Raw genomic sequence first — 19,941 nt, 5'->3', positions numbered from 1 at the left:
TCAGTGTAATAATCAGTGTGAAAAATTAACAACATTTAGGATCATAAGCGGGTTATAAAAGCGTTTTTATGCATCCTCTGTCAAAACTAAAAATGTCATTTATTTTTAAAGCATTTTGGAAACTGCTTTGCGCTAGTCGATTGCCCCGTTCTTGACTGATAGTTAAAGGGCCACTATACGAAATGTAGTGACGTACAATAATAATGATAAAGTTGGTCTGCTTGAAACTACAGTTAGGCTGCTGTCCCAGTGCGTTCTACAGCGCACGCCTCAGCAATCTATCCGGGCCCAGTACATGCGTCGGCGCGCATTTAGCAGCCGCGCTATACTGCAAGTTCTCTCACATACATTTTTTGTATGTGGAACGAGCGTCAGAGGCGTGGCCACGCCCCCGCCGGCGGTTCAGCCAATGAGGGCGAACCAGCCGTGTGAGGTCATGGCCACCCCCGCCACGCCCCCTTCCATCGCAAACGCTCCCGGGACAGCGATCTGCGGTGAAGTGCCATGCACGCGCCCCCCCCCCCCCCGCCGGGCGTGCGTGCTTCAGAACGCACTGGGACCGCAGCCTTATGGGCAATCCTAAACTGAGAGGATGAAATGGGGTTTCAGACTTTTCGGCCAGATTACTGTACGTAATTGACCGTTTATAACGCCGTTGAACTAATGCAGGGGCGTCAACTCCAGCCCTCAAGGGCCACCAACAGGTCAGGTTTTAAGGATGGTCCTGCTTCAGCACAGGGAGCCACCTATTGCTGAAGCATGTATAAAGTGGATAGGCAAAGTGGGACACTAAAACAAACCAAGCAGCACTTTCAATTTGAGGACACACCATAGGAAAGATAGAAAATGGGGAGGTTATAATAGCCAAACTGTATTTACAAACTGCATAAAGTCAGAGAAATAGAATCACTTACAATACAGTAACATGGCATATCTGAGGACACTGGAGGAAAGTACGTACAGTACATGGCTGCGACGGCATTCAGATCATTTGAGAAATGACAGAATACAGCTTTCCATTGTTAATACTTACCTCAAAGTAGGAAGAAGAGCGGTTTAAGACCAACTGTTTCAAATATACTGTATATTAGACTATTGGCAAAAAGCTTCATCACAAGCACACGCTCATTTTCTTTAAGCAATGGTTTATTGAAAGAGAAATAATTATTTAGTAGAATCTCGTCACATTAGCCTGAAAGAATTTCACTCACACATTCATCGCACAGAGAACGTGCAATATTTAGAGCCTTCCCTAACCGCATTAATTAGGAACCAAAAAACGTTTCACCAATTAGCAGGTTTCAATTAAGACTTAATTCGGCAAACAGAGTATACATTTTATCATTACCTTGGCGCCCCTCATCATTGGTAAACAAACCACCGTCGCTGCTGCTTATGCTGCTCGACTCGCTGGAATGATAGAAGAAAAATAAATTGGTGTCAATAATAATAATTAAAATCACATTAAGATTCAGCTGCCCTCGCAGAATTAGCTCTCAGCAATGACCAAAAAGAGAGAGGCAGAAATCAAAAAATGTGTTTGTAATCACACTGCAAATGCCATGGTTTTATGAACTACTGAGCATATTATTTTTGGCACATATAACCTCAGGAATCTAATGGGATGGCGACAGGCAGCCAGATGCGCCTGCATGGAAGTGCCGACAATTGGTGCATTTTATCATCTGCTCCTATCAAATGCTCGCTGCTCCTTCTCTGTGACATGCAATTCAGATGGGTCCCAGAACACAGCAAAAATGGGGGGGGTGGGGATTTCAATCAGAAAGCGGACCTTTCTCCAGCATATAAAACACAAGAAGACAGAAATAGTTTTAATTTTGTCAAAACCTTGCAATTCCTTCTAAAATGGTACAATGTTTGATGACATTAGACAGGTCTGTCTTGTTAACAGGGCCGGGGAAACAATTTACAACTATGAAAAACTAATGAAGGATCAATGGGTTCCTGCAAAATTCACAATACTGTACACACTGTACCCCCCCCCTCCCCAGACAGGGGCATTAGTTTTTTTTGGCTGAATCCTGCGTATTATTACGGTGTATGATATCACTATGGTACTAGAGCTATTACAACAGCATTGCAGGTTTTCTATTAACAGCGTTAACACGATTTACTGAAGAAATAGAGTATAGCATCTGCTGGGGGGTTCAAACCGTAAACACAAGATTTTAAAGTTCATGCACTACATTGTACACAATATGGTGCTTGCTGAGGAATAAAAGAAGGGAGGGAAAGGGAGAGCAAGGCGAGTAGGAGGAGGAAACGGACATACAGCAAGGAGATGAGACAGATGAGATGAGCAGGAGATGGAGTGTAGTGTGCACAGACAGTAAGGCAGGGAGTGCAAAGAGGGGAGGATAGAGTGCAAAGAGGAGCAGGTCATGATGGAGAAAGTAAGGTGGTGGGGAAAATATATATACTAGCTGTATCCGGCGTAACATTCGCACATCTAGCAGGTTATCGATTTGTTTTCACCCCTCCCTGTAATACCTTGCGGTCTTTTGTCCCATCTTGCCCATCTTACTCTCTCCTCCATCATGCCCTGTTCCTCTCTGAACTCCTTACTGTCTGCTTCTCTCTGTGCAAACTACACTCCCTCCTTATCTCATCTGTTTCCTCCTCTTAATCACCTTGCCGTCTCCTCTCCTCTTTCCACTCGCTCCTGCCCCATGTGCACAGTGCTCTCCATTCCCTCGTCCTCCTTGCGGTCTCTCTCTGGCTCTTCCCCTCCTTGCTGACTCTCTGCTCCTTCCCGACTCCCCCCCACCCCTCCTTGTTGACTCTCTGGCTCCTCCCCTCCTTGCTGACTCCCCCCTCCTTGTTGACTCTCTGGCTCCTCCCCTCCTTACCGACTGACTCCTCCCCTCCTTACCGACTGACTCCTCCCCTCCTTATTGACGGACTCCTCCCCTCCTTGTGAAGGCATTTTTTTTTAATTAAAGGAAGGGGGGGGGGGGGGAGGGAGGTTGGAGGTAGAGGATGGCCCAAGGACAAGCTGTTGCTTTAACTATGTAATTTAAAAAGGTGCAACCCATCTTGGTTCACAAAAATCTACGGTTTCTAAAACAAAATGTACAGGCTTCCTTAAACCAATGTGTTGATTTCTTTTGAAAATTGGGAGAGATTTACTCTTCAATGGAAACTCTAAATGGGGGAAGTTTTGTCAATCTACTGTTAGCCCACCCAGATGACAATACAATGGAAAACTGTAGATGATAAAATGAATATATTCAATTATACAGTATCTATTATTTTCCATTGTATTGTCATCGAGGCTGGCTAATAGTAGTAACAGTAGCTGGCTCTTTGTGACTTATTTACTATATTAGTTTTATGATCGCATAAAAGTTGCAGTCTACTGCTGTTCCTGTGTTCACAAAGGGACGGCTGAACACATGCTGAACACAGTCCACACCCGGTGACATTTCTGAGCAGTGAAGAAATGATGACTAACACCTTTCCATGATGTTAACATGGTGCTTTGGAAACAATGGGTTTAAACGCTGCCTGAACTGCACTGATTAGGCCTGCTACCAAATGGTCACCATTGCCCCCATTTTTCTGACAACAAACTCCGGTGTTCCTGGGTCCACATTGGTTTTTAGTTTCTCATAAACAACCTGCATTCAGAAGGACCGGATGCCCACCTAGTTAATGCATATACGAGTAACATCCTGATGAATAGTGATATAAGCTGGAGGATCTGGTGTCTGGAAGCTAAATAATTTAATCAATTGCCCTCCTAGGAGGAAGCTATGTATTTATGTCATAATCAGAGACTTCATAGAACTAGCCAAGAATTGAGAGATAAAATAAATATATATATACACACACACACACACACACACACACACACACACACACACACACACACACACACACACACACACACACTCTCTCTCTCTCTTTCTGCCAAACTAATGTCATGTCCCCACTAAACATTTCCAAAGCATTCCTTTGTAGAACCATCTTCTTTGCAACAATGGGACAAATGTAGCACTTTATTTTAAGGTTTGCATTCAGTTCTCTGTGGTATTTTGAAATGAAGCCTTTGGACCAGCACAGGTTATTGTACCTGTGACTGAATAGGACTGGAGCAGAAACAAGGATCAGCAGTTATATTTGGAAGACGACTTGTTTGGAGTCGCTTATCTAAATAAAAAGGGTTTAAACCAAAAAAGTGTGTAGTCACATTTGGTATCGCAGCATATTTATGTTCTGACCATGCAAAAGTACTCTGAACTTACACATTTGTAACAATGTCACAACTAAAAAATATCAAATGTTTCATATGCCATATAGCCGCCATACTGCATGTATAGGTTTTAAGTTTGGTAAGCACAGCAAAGAGTTATGCATCTTTATTAGTGCTTTCTATTAACTCATTAGCATCGGTTTCATAGGTTTCCTCTCAGTCACAACTCCACCCCCTGCATTGTACAGTCATGTGATATTGTTGGACTATACAAGTAAATCCTATTGTTTGGGACACTTTTTCAAGTGCCATGTTGTAAGTGCCTGTTCAGTTAAAGGAGCAATCCGTGCAATATCTTAAATGAGTCTTTTTTTAAATAAATCAGTTCTGTAGTATTAGGCCTCGTCCAGGGTGATGCTGAGCATGCTTGCGCGGTCATGCGACACGTGATCAAACATATGATGGCAATGAGACTGTCCAGCGTGCACATATCCGTGAGCGCTCAGATGCTTGCTGAGAGAAATACATTTGATACTGCCGCGTCGCGTGAGCGGTTCGCCCAATGAGGGTGAACTAGCTCCGTGAAGTCATGGCCACGCCCCCGACAGGCCCCCTCCCCCTGTGCAACTGCAAAATTTTGACTGGCCAGAAATCGCCACTGCTTACTCTGTGACTGACTGCACGGCGCCCGAGCGAGAGTGCGCTTGTGCTCAGCCTAGGCGCGGCCTTAGATAACAGTAATATATATATCTTTTAATGCTATTTTTAATACACTGAGAATCTTTTTATTTCTATAGCTGGTTTAAGCCCACCTCCCCAGCAGTAAAAGATATTTGCAACACTTTCTTGTTTGTGATAATTTGTTGCCAATATCCTCAGCAGTTTGAGCTGCAAACTAACAATGGATAATGTTACCTTAGTAATAAGAATACATGGTAGCTGCTGAGTTACACTGACTGAAGGATTGATTTAAATGGAAAGGCAGACATTTAGTGAACCCTGGGAAGCAGGATCTTTGCTGATCAATCATGGGAGAATAAAAATCGATTGGCAGCTTAGGGAATTGGTTTTCAATCATGGTTATCAAAGACTGCATAGGCCTATATTAAAAAATATATTTGTTTTAAGTGCCACTTGAACTGCCACTTTAAACGGACATTAAAAACAGAATCTAGATTTCCCTTCACCTAATTTACCCTCCAATGCTATACTACTAAATCGCTCAAACCTAAATCTACATACACCCGCATCTACTCTATCACTCAAACTCCTTATCCAAAATTCTGTAGCTAGAATCACTTCACTTTCTCCCAGAACAGTCTGCTCATCGCCTCCTCAAACCCCTTTCCTGTTTTCCCATGTTTAACAAAGGTTGCTTCTTTCCTCTTCATATATCAGCTTTGATCTCTCACTATACTCTGCTCATAGTGATCTTCTTACCACCTCTATTGCGCTCTCATCGCTGCCCTTTTTCCCCTCACTACCTCTTACCTGTAAAGCTCCCTCACACTGAGTATACACCAAGCTCCCCACCTTTAAGACAAATCTAAAAACAAACTTTTTGAATGAAGCATTTTAATAGCCTGGATTCATTGCTTCTGTCCCCCACCGAGCTTCAATGTTACCAACCATCATGGTTAGGGCTCGACAAATATATATATATATATATATATATATATTTATTTAACAAAAGCCACTCCCCCTCCCTCTCTCACTATACGCGCTAGAGAGTCTTACCGGCGGCGTGGTGCGGCGTCTCCCATGAACATGATTGTGCGGCCTCATGCCATGACAATGGGATGTCAAGTTGTCATGGCATCGCACACGCAGTTGTAACGCCACATTACATGGCAACGCCATGCAGTGTCCTGTTGTCATGGCAACGCAGCATCATTTGACTCCACACAGCCATATTCACGGGAGACGCAGGAGCATGCTGGGAGATGCTGCATCATGCCGCCCTGGGCGAGTGCATTTGTCAAGCCCTGATCATGGTCAAGCACTGCCATCTACTGCACTTAAATCATCTACTGTTTCTGCAAGTCTCCCTACATAGCACTTAAATTGAAAGCTCTCTGTGGCAGGAATTTTATTTCTTATTATAGTATAATTCCCTGTAATGTATTGTTTCTTTCATAAAAGTACTATGTAGAGTGTTAGGTATTCCTTTTGCTGATTCAAAATTGTAATCCACCTTTGTGTGAATAATAAAGACAGGTGCATAAGATTATTACTGATGTTAAGAATGTGCAGTAGATCATATTACAAGGAGGTTATTTGAAGTAAAGGTGTGGCCAACGCCTAAAAGTGAGATTTCAGGAAAAGATGATAGCCGAAGACAGCGGTCCATCATATCTGAGAAGGCCAATAAGTGATTTAGATTATTTCTTACAGTTGTTTGTAGTAAATCTGTGACAATTGAGGACTATGATGAAATGACTTCTAATATTAGTTTGTGCTCCTTATTTGAAAAGAAACACTGCATATGTGGTTTTAATCTTTATAAGAACACTAGAATATCTGATCAGAGTCAGAAAAGATAACACCAGGACACAGAAAGAGGGATTCCACCCAGGGAGGAAGAAGGAAGGAGGAAGAACAAGATAGGCTTTTCAAAGAGATGTTATGACATATTTGATGTGAACTATTATATATCTGCTATACGCAAGTAATAACTTAGAATAAATGAAATATTTGTGTGCTAAACCTAGAATTATTATATCTAGGCAAGATATAATGTATTGAAGAGGATTCAACATTGGCGAGCCACTAGAAAAAAAGTTTGTATTCATCATGGACAACAGGGGAGTTTGCAGGAAAAAGATAACCCGGATCCAAGATTTCAGAACAAGCGGAAAATGAACAGAGAACAATTCCTGGTTCACCACGGAGGTGTGAAACAGCTGTGAAGTGTGTCAGATTTCTCCAGGCACGCTGTAGAGTGGGAGACTGAGGATTTGTTGCATTTGGTTGAAGACAAGACGGGCATAGTCTTGGAACAGCATAGGTTATTTTTATTTTTTTTAATTAAAAAAAATAAAAATAACCTAAGTGAAACGCGAATACAGAATGTATTAAAGCTGCAGTTCAGTCAATATCCTGCATGTGTGTTTTTTTTTAATAAATCAGTTCTGTAGTAAGAAAAAATACTTTTAGCATTTTCTGTTTTTAAAAAAACAACTTTGAAAGACCAATTTTCTTGTATTCTATTTTAACAGCCATTTGCTAAGGCACTGCCCCTTCATGTCCTGTCACAAGCTCTGGCACACCCCTTTGTCAGCCCTGCCCTCCCTCTAGCACTTGTCAGTGCAGGAGTGCTCATGAATATTCATGAGCTTCCACTGCCAGTCAAGCAGAATATAAACAAATCCCAGCTTTTAATATGTCACCAAATTTCGACCTATCAATACATGGAAAACGAATTGAGCTGCAGCTATACAGTTCTTTAGCTAATTAGAGATTGCACACATGAAACTATTGAAGTAAAAAAATAAATGTAAAAAAAAAAAAAAGACTGAACTGCAGCTTTAATACATTTGCAAATGATAGCAATATCGTGCTTAATTTCTAAACTCATACGGTTTCAGACGAAGAGTTACGGTGTTTTCGGTGGGATCAAGCACACAACGGGAAAAAAAAAAAAGTCAATTGATTGACCGTAGCTAAAAAGAAAAAACTAAAATGTCAGGAAAATGGTAAAAAGGTTTACTTTAATGTTTGTCAAAGATGAGAAGTTGTGTCAAGCAGAATATAAACAAATCCCAGCTTTTAATATGTCACCAAATTTCGACCTATCAATACATGGAAAACGAATTGAGCTGCAGCTATACAGTTCTTTAGCTAATTAGAGATTGCACACATGAAACTATTGAAGTAAAAAAATAAATGTAAAAAAAAAAAAAAGACTGAACTGCAGCTTTAATACATTTGCAAATGATAGCAATATGGTGCTTAATTTCTAAACTCATACGGTTTCAGACGAAGAGTTACGGTGTTTTCGGTGGGATCAAGCACACAACGGGAAAAAAAAAAAAGTCAATTGATTGACCGTAGCTAAAAAGAAAAAACTAAAATGTCAGGAAAATGGTAAAAAGGTTTACTTTAATGTTTGTCAAAGATGAGAAGTTGTGTGTTGTTTCTTGTAAGACAGACAAATGTTCAAACTGTGAAATTTTGAATAAACACATATATCATTTAGAACAGAATTAATTATGTAATATTAGATTATGTGTGCAGGAAGATTAGATAAAAAGGGTTTTCCTTCATATATACCTAAAATTAATACAGATTTGAAGGTTGGTGATAAAGATTAAATTGATTTGAAACACAAACTAAATTAAAAAAAGTATCTTGAGGCAGATTTAAGAATTCATGAACAATTAATGATATTTGATAACGAGACTAATCCCAGATTTAAAATTTCAGAAATAGTTAACATATTTCTATTATGGCACTCAAAGGGTCAACACTCCCTGGGATAGTCAAATTAACTTTGGGGAAAGAGAATGGATTTGTTCAGACCACAGCTCACCCCCTATGCAAACACTAATCTCCATGTGCACCACTTTTTAAACAGATTAGAGAAATTGTGGCCAGTTACCCAGACACAAATGATATGACACAAAAGCAGAGTTCAGTTTGTAATACAACTCCCCAAAACAGATATTTATTTTTTTAGTCCTGTTAAATTAAGTATCTGAAACCACGTCCTCTTGCAGTATTAACCCCAGTAAATTTGGCTAGAGAAGAAAGGCCTTTGTAAAGGGAATCTTAGGGGGTCATAATACAGAGTTTCTAATAGATATTTGGCACAGCTAAAGTGTTATTATTGTTCAGATGCCATGCACAAACGAGGATGGATTGTGGATTTAGGAAATAAAGTAATCTGGGAATATAACATGTGTAAGGTGTTAAACATTTGCCTTCATTTTTGTCTTTCTGATTTATGAGATTGACAGCTTGCGCTGACCACCATCCTGTTTTCTATGCTATAAGAGGGTCCTGGGTTGTATCTTCTTTTTTGGGTCAAGCTGCAAAGAATTTAAAAGGGCTAGTATACTTTCCTGTTACATATTTTATTGTGTCTTATTCGAACACGTTATATAATTTAGGGAGCGCCCCAGCTTTGTTTTGTTCTATTGGAAGGATTCCAAGGCAGACAGTCAGTATTAGAACCTTCTGAATATGGTTATGAAGGAAGTATTTGTACAACTGCACTAATCGCTTATCAATGGCCTGATGTTAGTGATAATGCAACAATTTCCAGCATTGTAAGCACAAAGTGAAAATTGATTATTTGGTGGAGAAATGGTACAAAGTTGTCAATATAAGTTTGCTTTTACCTTCCAGAATCAGCAATATGTATTCAATATTTTACCTCATGATGTCACAGTTCACTTACTTACATTTATCAGGTTTTAGCTAAAGTCGTCAAAAAAAAATTCAAGACCAAGAATGTGTCTCAAATGGAAGATAACTATGTTTCTGTCATTCGAAGAGACGCAGTAAAAGGTTTATGGATAGCTGATGAAGCAGTAGGGAGGAATTCCCTAGTGATACATCGAGTTTGTTCAGTTGAATTGAAAGAACCAGAGCAAAAAACAGGACATGTTTGTCTTCCTGAAGAAAATTATATAGTTGAGTTATTGGCTAAAGAAGTGGCGTGTACAGCAGAATCTATAGTATTTAGTGATTCGATTTTAATAACAACCGTTAGACATGCAGATAAGCAATTTCTTTCTTTTGCAGAGGAACAAGCAAAAAGATGACCATTGCAACTTCTCAGATTGATTTAAAACCTCCTTTTGTTCTTGAGAACAGGGTTTTAGATCATGACCAGAATGGGGAGTTGCGTCCGGTCGTACCTGAACAGTTAAAGATTTTCTTTACACATTACAATCATTAAATTTGAGTCATGTAGTGCAATAGAGTTTGCGAGTAGTGCTCAAAAGGAAAAAAATATTTTGTGCCAAGATGGAATATACTGTAAAGAAGGTAGTACAACCTGGTCTCATTTGTGCACAAATTTATCCAAGGCCCTAAAGTACAAGAAAAAAAAAAAAAAGGCCTATGCAACGCATTGCACCCGCAGATGGTCCATGGTCTACATTGCAAATTGATTACATTGGTCCCTTACCTTTAGGAAGGGTTAAAATATGCTTTGATAGTGGTAGAGGTGTTTTCAAAACAGGAAGGAATGCCGATTAAGAAAGACTATGCAATTACAATGCCTTTATAGGAATATGTTTTTTCAAGATGGGCTTCCCACATGTTCGAGTTAGATAGGGGTACTTATTACACACACACACACACACACACACATATATATATATATATATATATATATATCACGAGACAGGGGTGCCCAATGCTACAACCCATTGACAAAACATATGGTAAAAATGTCTCTTGTTATATACAATTGCCACGCTCAGTAGGTCTCTTGTTGACATAAATATATATTCATGATGTGGTGGGTGTGGGAGTTTGAGCTAGCTGGGAATGTGTGTTAAGACTATTAATCATTCAGGTTTTCATAATCACACTTCTTGTGTAGGTCATATTGAGACAGTAAAAACATTTCACGATCTTGTTACCCCTTTAGAGTAAGGAACGGTGCATAGATTGCCAGATAAATTAAATATTAGGAAGCTTTTACTATGTGTACACATTCCGAGGTTTTATTAAAGGGATTGTATTGAAGGAAATCCTAAAGGAATATATTTACATGAGATCCAGGTCAAAATGTCACAGATTCTCTCTCGCGATGTAAATATAGTTCCATTACAATGTAATATATCTCAAACAAATTAGTTTCCTTGGGAAAAATAGACTGAAGAAATTAAGAAGAAGGTTTACTTCAGGTTTTACAAAAACAATTAAAAGAAGCAGAAATTGTTCTTCAACCGGACCAGGGTCAATTGAAAGAAATAGAACAGGAATGGTCAGTAATGTCAGGAACTGTTTGAGAGACTAAGTTTAAAAATCTGTTACTACAGAAGATTTTGATAATATTGTATCATCAGCTTTCAGTAATGTTTCATTCATCATTGTACTTTGTGTGGCTTTATGATGTATTTTTTCAACTATATTAAATATGCATTATGAAAATAATGTATACATAGATTAAGAAATTATTCATGGAGAAGTAACATTGGGAGGTGCGGGGGGGTGAAATAAAATATGATAGACAGGAATTTACAAAAAAAAAAAAAAAAAAAAAAAAAAAAAAGGACACCACATTTATCCAGCGACAATTCTTTACTTTAGAATGATCTTTTGACATACCGTCATTGTAATTTTTGAATGCGATACGAATAGAGCGTGATTGTTTCAGAGACTTTATTTATCATTTTAATATAAAAATCAGAGGTGCTGTTAGATATTCCTTTTGATGATTAAATTGTAAACCACCTTTGTCTGATAAAGACAGGCGCTACAAAAGATTATTGCTGATGGTAAAGAATGTGCAGTAGATATTACAAGCAGGTTATATGAAGTAAAGAGGTGTGGCTAACTCCTAAAGTTGGATTTCGGGGATAGAAGATAGTCCAAAACACCGGTCCGTCATACGAGAAAACCAATAAGTGACTTAGATTTACTACAAATAACTTATGGTAAGAAAGAATCTGATATTTGCAGACTATGACGAAATGACTTCTGATATTAGTTTCTGCTCCTTTTTTGAAAAGAAAACGCTGCGTATGTGGTTTTACTCTGTATAAGAAGACTGATCTAATATTCTAGAGTCAGAAAGTATAACACCAGGACACAGAGATTCCACCTACAGAGGAAAGAGGAAGAACAAGATAACATCTTTGAAAAGCATATGACATTTGATGTGAAGTACCATATTGTATATCTGCTATACACGAGTAAGAATTGTGGACAAAAACGTGATTTGTGTGTGCTAAACCAGATGCGGAATTATTAGATCTAGGCAAGATATGTGCTGAACATTCAACATACATTGATTGCAATAGATATACACACGTACACACATACACACACTATATAGATGGCGATATAATGGCTATGATGTCTAAACAAAGTGGAAAAAGATTCAGAATCCTCAACTACTCAAATTATTGCAAAACAAAAAATATCTCTGCTAATGCCTTTCGTACGGTGTCATCAAAAACAAATAAAACAACCTGTCGCTCATGTTCTCATCTGAGCCCTTTTGTTCTTCATACTCCATTTTATCTTTGTGTGCTTGGCTCACATCTTCCCCTTCCACAACGACTCCCTCATCTGGAATTTCAGGTCCATGCCTTGGAGGACCCATTTTCCTTTTCTTGATTTTGCTTTTACCAATCTCTAGGTGTTGATAATGCTTGATGTCATTGTCCATTGCTTGGTCACGGCTCTGCGAAAGCGTCAGCATACTTGTGACCTCTGCTGGTGGATCTATTGCCATCCGTTTCACTTTTCTTCTCCTTCTTAGGGACCTACTCGCTAAGGTATCAACAACTAAATCAGACTCATGCCACAGGGGCCTTTTACTGCGTATATTATTGATGTTTGAGGCTGGTCTTCTTTTTGCAAGTAACAACTGGTCATCCGAGTCGCTGTCTTTTTTATTATTACTACTACATTCGCGGTAGTCCTTGTTTGGTTCTTCTAGACTGGAATCTGAGCCATCACTTAAACAGTGTCCCGTTTCCCAAGGATGATGGGTGTTATCCGACCGCCTTTTCCTTCCTCTCCGTTTTCTAGCTTGCCGTTTCAGAAGACAGGAGATGCTCCGGGAATGATCGCCGGTATCGGCAAAGCATCCTCGAGCCTGCTCAGAGCTTTCTTCCAGTGCTGACACAAGATCATGGACAAGCTCCTCCATAGTCCTACTGAAATGCCTGTGGGAGAACAATATAAAAATAAATACAATTATTCACACACACACTAATCCTCCCCCCCCCCCACAAAAAAATAAATAAAAAATAAATAAAAAACCCACCCCACACTAGAAATTCTTTTTATTGTTAAACTGTAAAAAAATATTTGCAGTTCCTCCTGGTACTGAAGTGAAATAACAGCAGTGATCAATGTTAAACTGTAAACAATGCAAACTTAAAAATTTAGGTGGGTGTTCACTTACTCCATGTCGATTAACCCCTTCAGTGCTAGACGGGATTGCAACAATTGATTTCACTAGTTATGTCCCGCATTTAAAAAAAAGCTGTGTGTGCTGTGCACGCGCATAGTAAGTGAAACTTCTTTGACTTTTGTCACAGAAATTGTATTTGTGTTGGTGTTGGTGATGTTTTAATTAAAAATCAAAATACAATCTCAATGACAAAACGCAAATAAATTTGACTTAGAATGCGCGTGCTCGGCACACATCCCCTGTATTAGCTATTTGCACTAAGTGTGAATTCCGCGTGTGACAGTGTGCGTGTGACTGAGAGTGTGCGTGTGACTGAGAGTGTGCGTGTGACTGAGAGTGTGCGTGTGACTGAGAGTGTGCGTGTGACTGAGAGTGTGCGTGTGACTGAGAGTGTGCGTGTGACTGAGAGTGTGCGTGTGACTGAGAGTGTGCGTGTGACTGAGTGTGCGTGTGACTGAGTGTGCGTGTGACTGAGTGTGCGTGTGACTGAGTGTGCGTGTGACTGAGCGTGCGTGTGACTGAGCGTGCGTGTGACTGAGCGTGTGCGTGTGACTGAGCGTGTGCGTTTGACTGTGCGTGTGACTATGCGTGTGACTGCGTGTGAGTCTGACTGTGAGTGTGACTGAGTGTACGTGTGACTGTGTGTGGGGGTCTGGGGGGGTCAGTGTGTGGGGGTCTGGGGGGGTCAGTCAGAGTGTGTGGGGCTCTGGGGGGGTCAGTGTGTGTGGGGGTCTGGGGGGGTCAGGCAGTGTGAATTCCGCGTGTGACAGTGTGCGTGTGACTGAGAGTGTGCGTGTGACTGAGAGTGTGGGTGTGACTGAGAGTGTGCGTGTGACTGAGAGTGTGCGTGTGACTGAGAGTGTGCGTGTGACTGATAGTGTGCGTGTGACTGATAGTGTGCGTGTGACTGATAGTGTGCTTGTGACTGAGAGTGTGCGTGTGACTGAGAGTGTGCGTGTGACTGAGAGTGTGCGTGTGACTGAGAGTGTGCGTGTGACTGAGAGTGTGCGTGTGACTGAGAGTGTGCGTGTGACTGAGAGTGCGTGTGACTGAGTGTGCGCGTGACTGAGTGTGCGCGTGACTGAGTGTGCGCGTGACTGAGTGTGCGCGTGACTGAGTGTGCGCGTGACTGAGTGTGCGTGTGACTGAGTGTGCGTGTGACTGAGTGTGCGTGTGACTGAGCGTGTGCATTTGACTGTGCGTGTGACTATGCGTGTGCGTGTGACTGCGTGTGCGTCTGACTGTGAGTGTGACTGAGTGTGCTTCTGACTGAGTGTGACTGAGTGTGCGTGTGACTGAGTGTGACTGAGTGTGCGTGTGACTGAGTGTACGTGTGACTGTGAGTGTGCGTGTGAGTGTGACTGAGTGTGTGTGACTGAGTGTGTGTGACTGAGTGTGCGTGTGAGTGTGTGTGGGGGTCTGGGGGGGTCAGTGTGTGATGGTCTGGGGGGGTCAGTCAGTGTGTGTGGGGCTCTGGGGGGTCAGTGTGTGTGGGGGTCTGGGGGGGTCAGGCAGTGTGTGTGGGGGTCTGGGGGGGTCAGGCAGTGTGTGTGGGGGTCTGGGGTGGTCAGGCAGTGTGTGTGGGGGTCTGTCAGTGTGTGTGGGGGTCTGGGGGGTTCAGTCAGTGTGTGTGTGGGGGTCTGGGGGGTTCAGTCAGTGTGTGTGGGGGTCTGGGGGGTTCAGTCAGTGTGTGTGGGGGTCTGGGGTGGTCAGTCAGTGTGTGTGGGGGTCTGGGGGGGTCAGTCAGTGTGTGTGGGGGTCTGGGGGGGTCAGTCAGTGTGTGTGGGGGTCTGGGGCGTTCAGTCAGTGTGTGTGGGTCTCTGGGGGGTCAGTCAGTGTGTGTGGGGGTCTGGGGTGGTCAGTCAGTGTGTTTGGGGGTCTGGGGGGGTCAGTCAGTGTGTGTGGGGGTCTGGGGGGGTCAGTCAGTGTGTGTGGGGGTCTGGGGGGGTCAGTCAGTGTGTGGGTCTCTGGGGGGTCAGTCAGTGTGTGTGGGGGTCTGGGGTGGTCAGTCAGTGTGTGTGGGTCTCTGGGGGGTCTGTCAGTGTGTGGGGGGTCCGGGGGGGGGTCAGTCAGTGTGTGGGGGGGTCAGTCAGTGTGTGGGGGGGTCCGTCAGTGTGTGGGGGGTCCGGGGGGGTCCATCAGTGTGTGGGGGGTCCGGGGGGGGGGGTCCGCGCGGGTTGCGCCCGGGTTTTTGTACCACCGCTTCCTGGGGGGCCCGCAAACGCCCGCGTCACTGGAGGGCTGAATGGCGCCGCTGCCAGCCGCTTCTGCGCATGCGCGGCATGGCAGCGGTAGTGGAAGTTAGGCGGGCCCATGTGTGGGCTGGGAGGGAGGTCCCATTCGGGTAAGGAAAGGGTGGGTGGGGGGCTGTCCCGGTCGGGCGGTCTCTGCTGTCCCGGGCAGCAGACGGGGACAAAATCAACAGCCGTGGCAGCGGGCGGGGAACGGCGCCGCTGCCAACCGCTTCTGCGCATGCGTGGCTTTCCTCCAGTCCCCATCATTACTGAGCATGCGCGGCTTGGCAGCGGATGTGCGGGGGGAATGGTGGCGTTAGGAGCGGCGCCGGCGGCTATCGCCGCCGCCGCCGCATGTTATCAGCCATGTGGGGGGAGCGGGGGCCATTAGGAGCGGCCCCCGCATCTGATTTGTGGAGCGGGTGTGATGTCAGTGTTGGGGTCGGGCTGAGCCAGAACACAGCCCGGCCTCAACTGCCAGCACTGACGTCACATCCGTTTCATTTCTGTCTCCACAATTCTTTTTTGCCCCAGTTCGAATGAGGTGCCACTAAGGAAGTTTCACTTCAAAAAGGCAACCATCCCAATAACCTATGAAATGTCATGAAGACCTTAATAAAAATCAATCTGTTTGATTCTGTTTTAATATGTGAAGCCATCATTATAATAACAAGTAATATTCAATTTTAGGACACTTGTTTTAATCTTGTTTGGTGTATAAACAAATTTAAACTTTCATTTTACGAATAGTGATGTTTCCCAGTAACTTTTCACAAGCAAATACACTGGAGCTGATGTACGTCACATTAACTAGAGAGAAATAAACTAGACAGACGTCTAAAGTGCAGTTCAACTGAGAACCAAAGTCAGCTAATGGCCAAGATAGGTTAAAATCAGTAAAATGTCACAAGTTTAAAGCACTTCTACCGTCTTGGAAAAGATCAAAGTAAGTGAAGAGTAATTGAAAAGTAGTTTTACTTCCATTACGTCCACCTTTAAAATCATAAAGCCCCCCCCCTCTCAGGTAGTAAAGGGTTTCTCTATGGAAGAACTTTGATATACTGGAAGCTTGGGCATGTAAATGGCAGAGAAATATAAAAGGTTACACATTTGGGGAGGAAAAATAATCATGCTACATACAAACTAAACAGAACAAAATGAGTCAGTCTTTGATGGAGAAGGGTTTAGGAGTGATTGTAGCAGGCTTAGCAATAGTGCTCACAGTAGCTGCAAAACCGAATATCATGCATAACAGGGTATGGATGGAAGGGACGACCACATATTTTTGCCACTGCATAAATATGACCACACCTTGAATACGGAGTAGTTTTGGGCACCACTCCTTAAAAGAAGACATTATAGAACTGGAAAAAGTGCTCAAACTTTTCCATAGCCACCCAATGAATTCAAGAGATGGAAGCAAGGAATTATGCGGAAAAACTATTCAAATTTGCATTAAAGTGTGGAAGCATCTAAAAGGGATACATACATATTCAAGGTCTATACAAGGAATCTTCCTAGGAACTTTTCATCCCAAGGACAGTACAAATTACACTAGGTCTTCTCTTGAGATTGGAGGACAGGATATATTTCACCAGCAGCAAAGTACAACGTACTCGGCCTACTGATGGAGACCGTGATGGCAGATGCACTAGATATCTGGAAGATAAGGCTAGACATTATTTATAAAGGAAAGGTATAGGAGACATCTGATTGTCATTACTAGGCAAGGAAATAGTATTTTCCCCTTATGGTACATAATTGGCTAATGTTTTACACTGGTTTGTTGTTGGTCTTCCGCTGGATCAATACAAATAAAAAATATAGGTGGAGTATCTCAAACAACTAAATTTAACATAGGGGAAATGCAAGAGACCAAAGTCTGTAAACTTCTATGCAGAGCGCCGTATACATATCAGCATTTTCTTTGAATATATATATATATATTATTAAATCATGGAATGCCAGTGCACCCCGTTTAGTATATGAACCAGGCATGGTAGCCCTGGTTCATATACTATACCACATTCATCTCTTCCAATTTGATCCACTGTATCTGGGACATACCCATGTGGATAATGCATGTTTTGACAAATTGATATCTAGATGTTGGTAGCAAACTCCAATAATTAGTGGGCTTAACTTTACAGGTCCGAATAATCCACCACCTCCCACAAATAGCATTTATACTCATTACACACCAGCTCTCTTTCCCCTTGATACAGTCTGCAACCATCAGTTTCCCCTATTTCTTCAATCTTTTCTATCTCCTGCACTTTCCCTTGGACGGTCCTCATTTTCTACGCCCTAGTTCTCACTTCCAGATAAGCACTGTCATTTCCTTTCTGATATCTGTCCCGGTCTTTCCCAGCTGAAGGGACACACAACTAAGGCAATAACTTAGAAACGAAAACATAACAAGAAATGACACTGCAAAATATAGCCATGAAAAAAGGCTTTGGCAAGATATTGTACAACACTATATGCACATTACTACAAAAATGTTTTGTGATTTCATCTCCTTTGTTGAATTCCTTAACCTAAAACACTGAAACCTAAATTCTAACTAGAACAGGGGTGGCCAACGCCAGTCTTCAAGGACAAATAACAGGTCAGGTTTTCAGGATATCCCTGCTTCAGCACAGGTTGCTCAGTTAATTACTGAGCCAACTGTGCTCAAGAAGAAATATTCTGGAAACTCGACCTGTTGGTGCTCTCCCCTGAATTTCAAGGCCATCTCCAATCTTGTATCATTGAGATTGTCAACTAAAAAAAAAAAGGAGTATTAGAACTTATAGTAAACCATACACAAACAGAATCATTAGGGAAAAAACATTCTTTGGTATGTATATGATGACCATCTTGCAATAATCTCCACATATTTTAGCCGCCGAACATTGGTGAGAGCTGGTAATGTCGTTCAGGAGGTGATACCCAAGCACAAGAGGCGCCGAATTACTGGTGCTGCAACTAACCTCCTTTAAATGCGAGGAGAAGCCATTAGCAGTGAACACTAACTTCTATTCATTTGAAAGGAAGTTACTGCATCAACAAAACGTTTTAAAATAGTCACTGAGTTAGTGCTTAACTGGAGCAGTCATTCTCTAATCATCAATTTGCAGTCACTTAAATGAGCCTCCATTTCAGAAACAGCAAACATTAACTGGTCACTTTTCAACCCTATTATTGTAACACAACATTCCCCTAGCAGTCTTTAGTTTCAACAATGACTTATTTCTGGCACCTAACGCTCTTCCCTGCTGGAACAGTATGAAGTGCTAAGCAGAGAAATTGGAAGAAGAGCCTCACGGTGTTCAGCTACCCGTTCTATCTTTTATTATGAAGACATTCTGTTTGGCATTAAAGACTGTGCCATAAACAAAGACAAGAAACAAATTGTTCATTCAGAAATTAGAGAAAATTAAAAAAATCGGGACCTCTATCAGTTTTTGCACACCCTTCGTTGACATTAAATAATGCAGTGACCCTCTGCAGAAAGAAAAGCTTCATGACAAATTGTTCTCATACGAGAAACATATACCACAAGTGGTGTAAATATGCTGAACACATTACTTAGAAACCAGCCAGTGCAAACTCTTCAGTGCGCAGTCCCTCAATGGAAATTACAATTCTAAAACGTGTAGAAACGATTTTCTTAACCAACAGAAAAAGAATCTACAACCTTATTTTCCGACATACATAAAGTGTATTTTCACTTGATTTACGGTATATTATTGAGCTTTCATTGCTCATGATTTTTTTTTTTTTTAAACAAACTTCTTATTCCTTTCTGTTACTATGCACCAAGTCTCTGTTTAGACACTTTACCCAATAGACCTATTTTTTCGGGAATATTTATCAGGTATTCTGCAAAATTGACAATACAACAGAAGTCCAATACACCTTAAAAAGCACAACCCCACTCCCCTCCCCCCAACACTTTACAGGATTGAAACCTGGGGGTTCTCTCTCCAGAGAGAAGCAGTGATAGTTTCAGCCCCAGGGATCCCCAGGTTCGCAAGATACTTACCAGTATTACTGCTGGGTTTTTAAAGGTCATTTAAATAGTCGGCCAACAGGACGCTGCAACCAATAAGGTTGTGGCTTCCAATTGGAAAATAGCTGAAGCGCTCAAATGCAGGTATATCTCAAAATGATAATAAGCCAGACCACTGTACCAGGGTACTAACAATTGATATAGTACCTATTGTGTCATATAATGGGTACTATCCTCCTGAAGACATCTTTTGCCACATTAAAGTGCCCTTTTAATCATTTTTTTGTTCTGGTTTCTTCCTGCTCCGTTTGTGCTGGTGCGCTTTTTGGTAAATAGCTCAGAAAACAGAGGATCCCAAGAGCTGAACAAATGTGGTTCAGCTCCAGAG

General features: G+C 41.9%; 1 protein-coding gene across 6 annotated transcripts in view; it reads right to left on the bottom strand.

Moving 5' to 3' along the window:
- The window catches only part of GPATCH2 (G-patch domain containing 2), a 159,724-nt gene that overhangs the window by 133,269 nt on the left and 6,514 nt on the right, over positions 1–19,941 (bottom strand). For all 6 annotated transcript variants that reach the window (XM_075595594.1, XM_075595595.1, XM_075595592.1 and 3 more), the window contains exons 2-3: positions 12,370–13,071; positions 1,349–1,410 (exon numbers count right to left, since the gene is read on the bottom strand). In XM_075595594.1, the coding sequence (XP_075451709.1) occupies positions 1,349–1,410; positions 12,370–13,071 (764 nt within the window). The remainder of the gene's footprint in view (positions 1–1,348; positions 1,411–12,369; positions 13,072–19,941) is intronic.

Source organism: Ascaphus truei, chromosome 4 (assembly GCF_040206685.1).
Source record: "Ascaphus truei isolate aAscTru1 chromosome 4, aAscTru1.hap1, whole genome shotgun sequence".
In the NCBI taxonomy this organism is placed as follows: domain Eukaryota; kingdom Metazoa; phylum Chordata; class Amphibia; order Anura; family Ascaphidae; genus Ascaphus; species Ascaphus truei.
The sequence above is the reverse complement of the archived record's forward strand: the minus strand, read 5'-3'. Positions and strand labels throughout refer to the sequence as shown.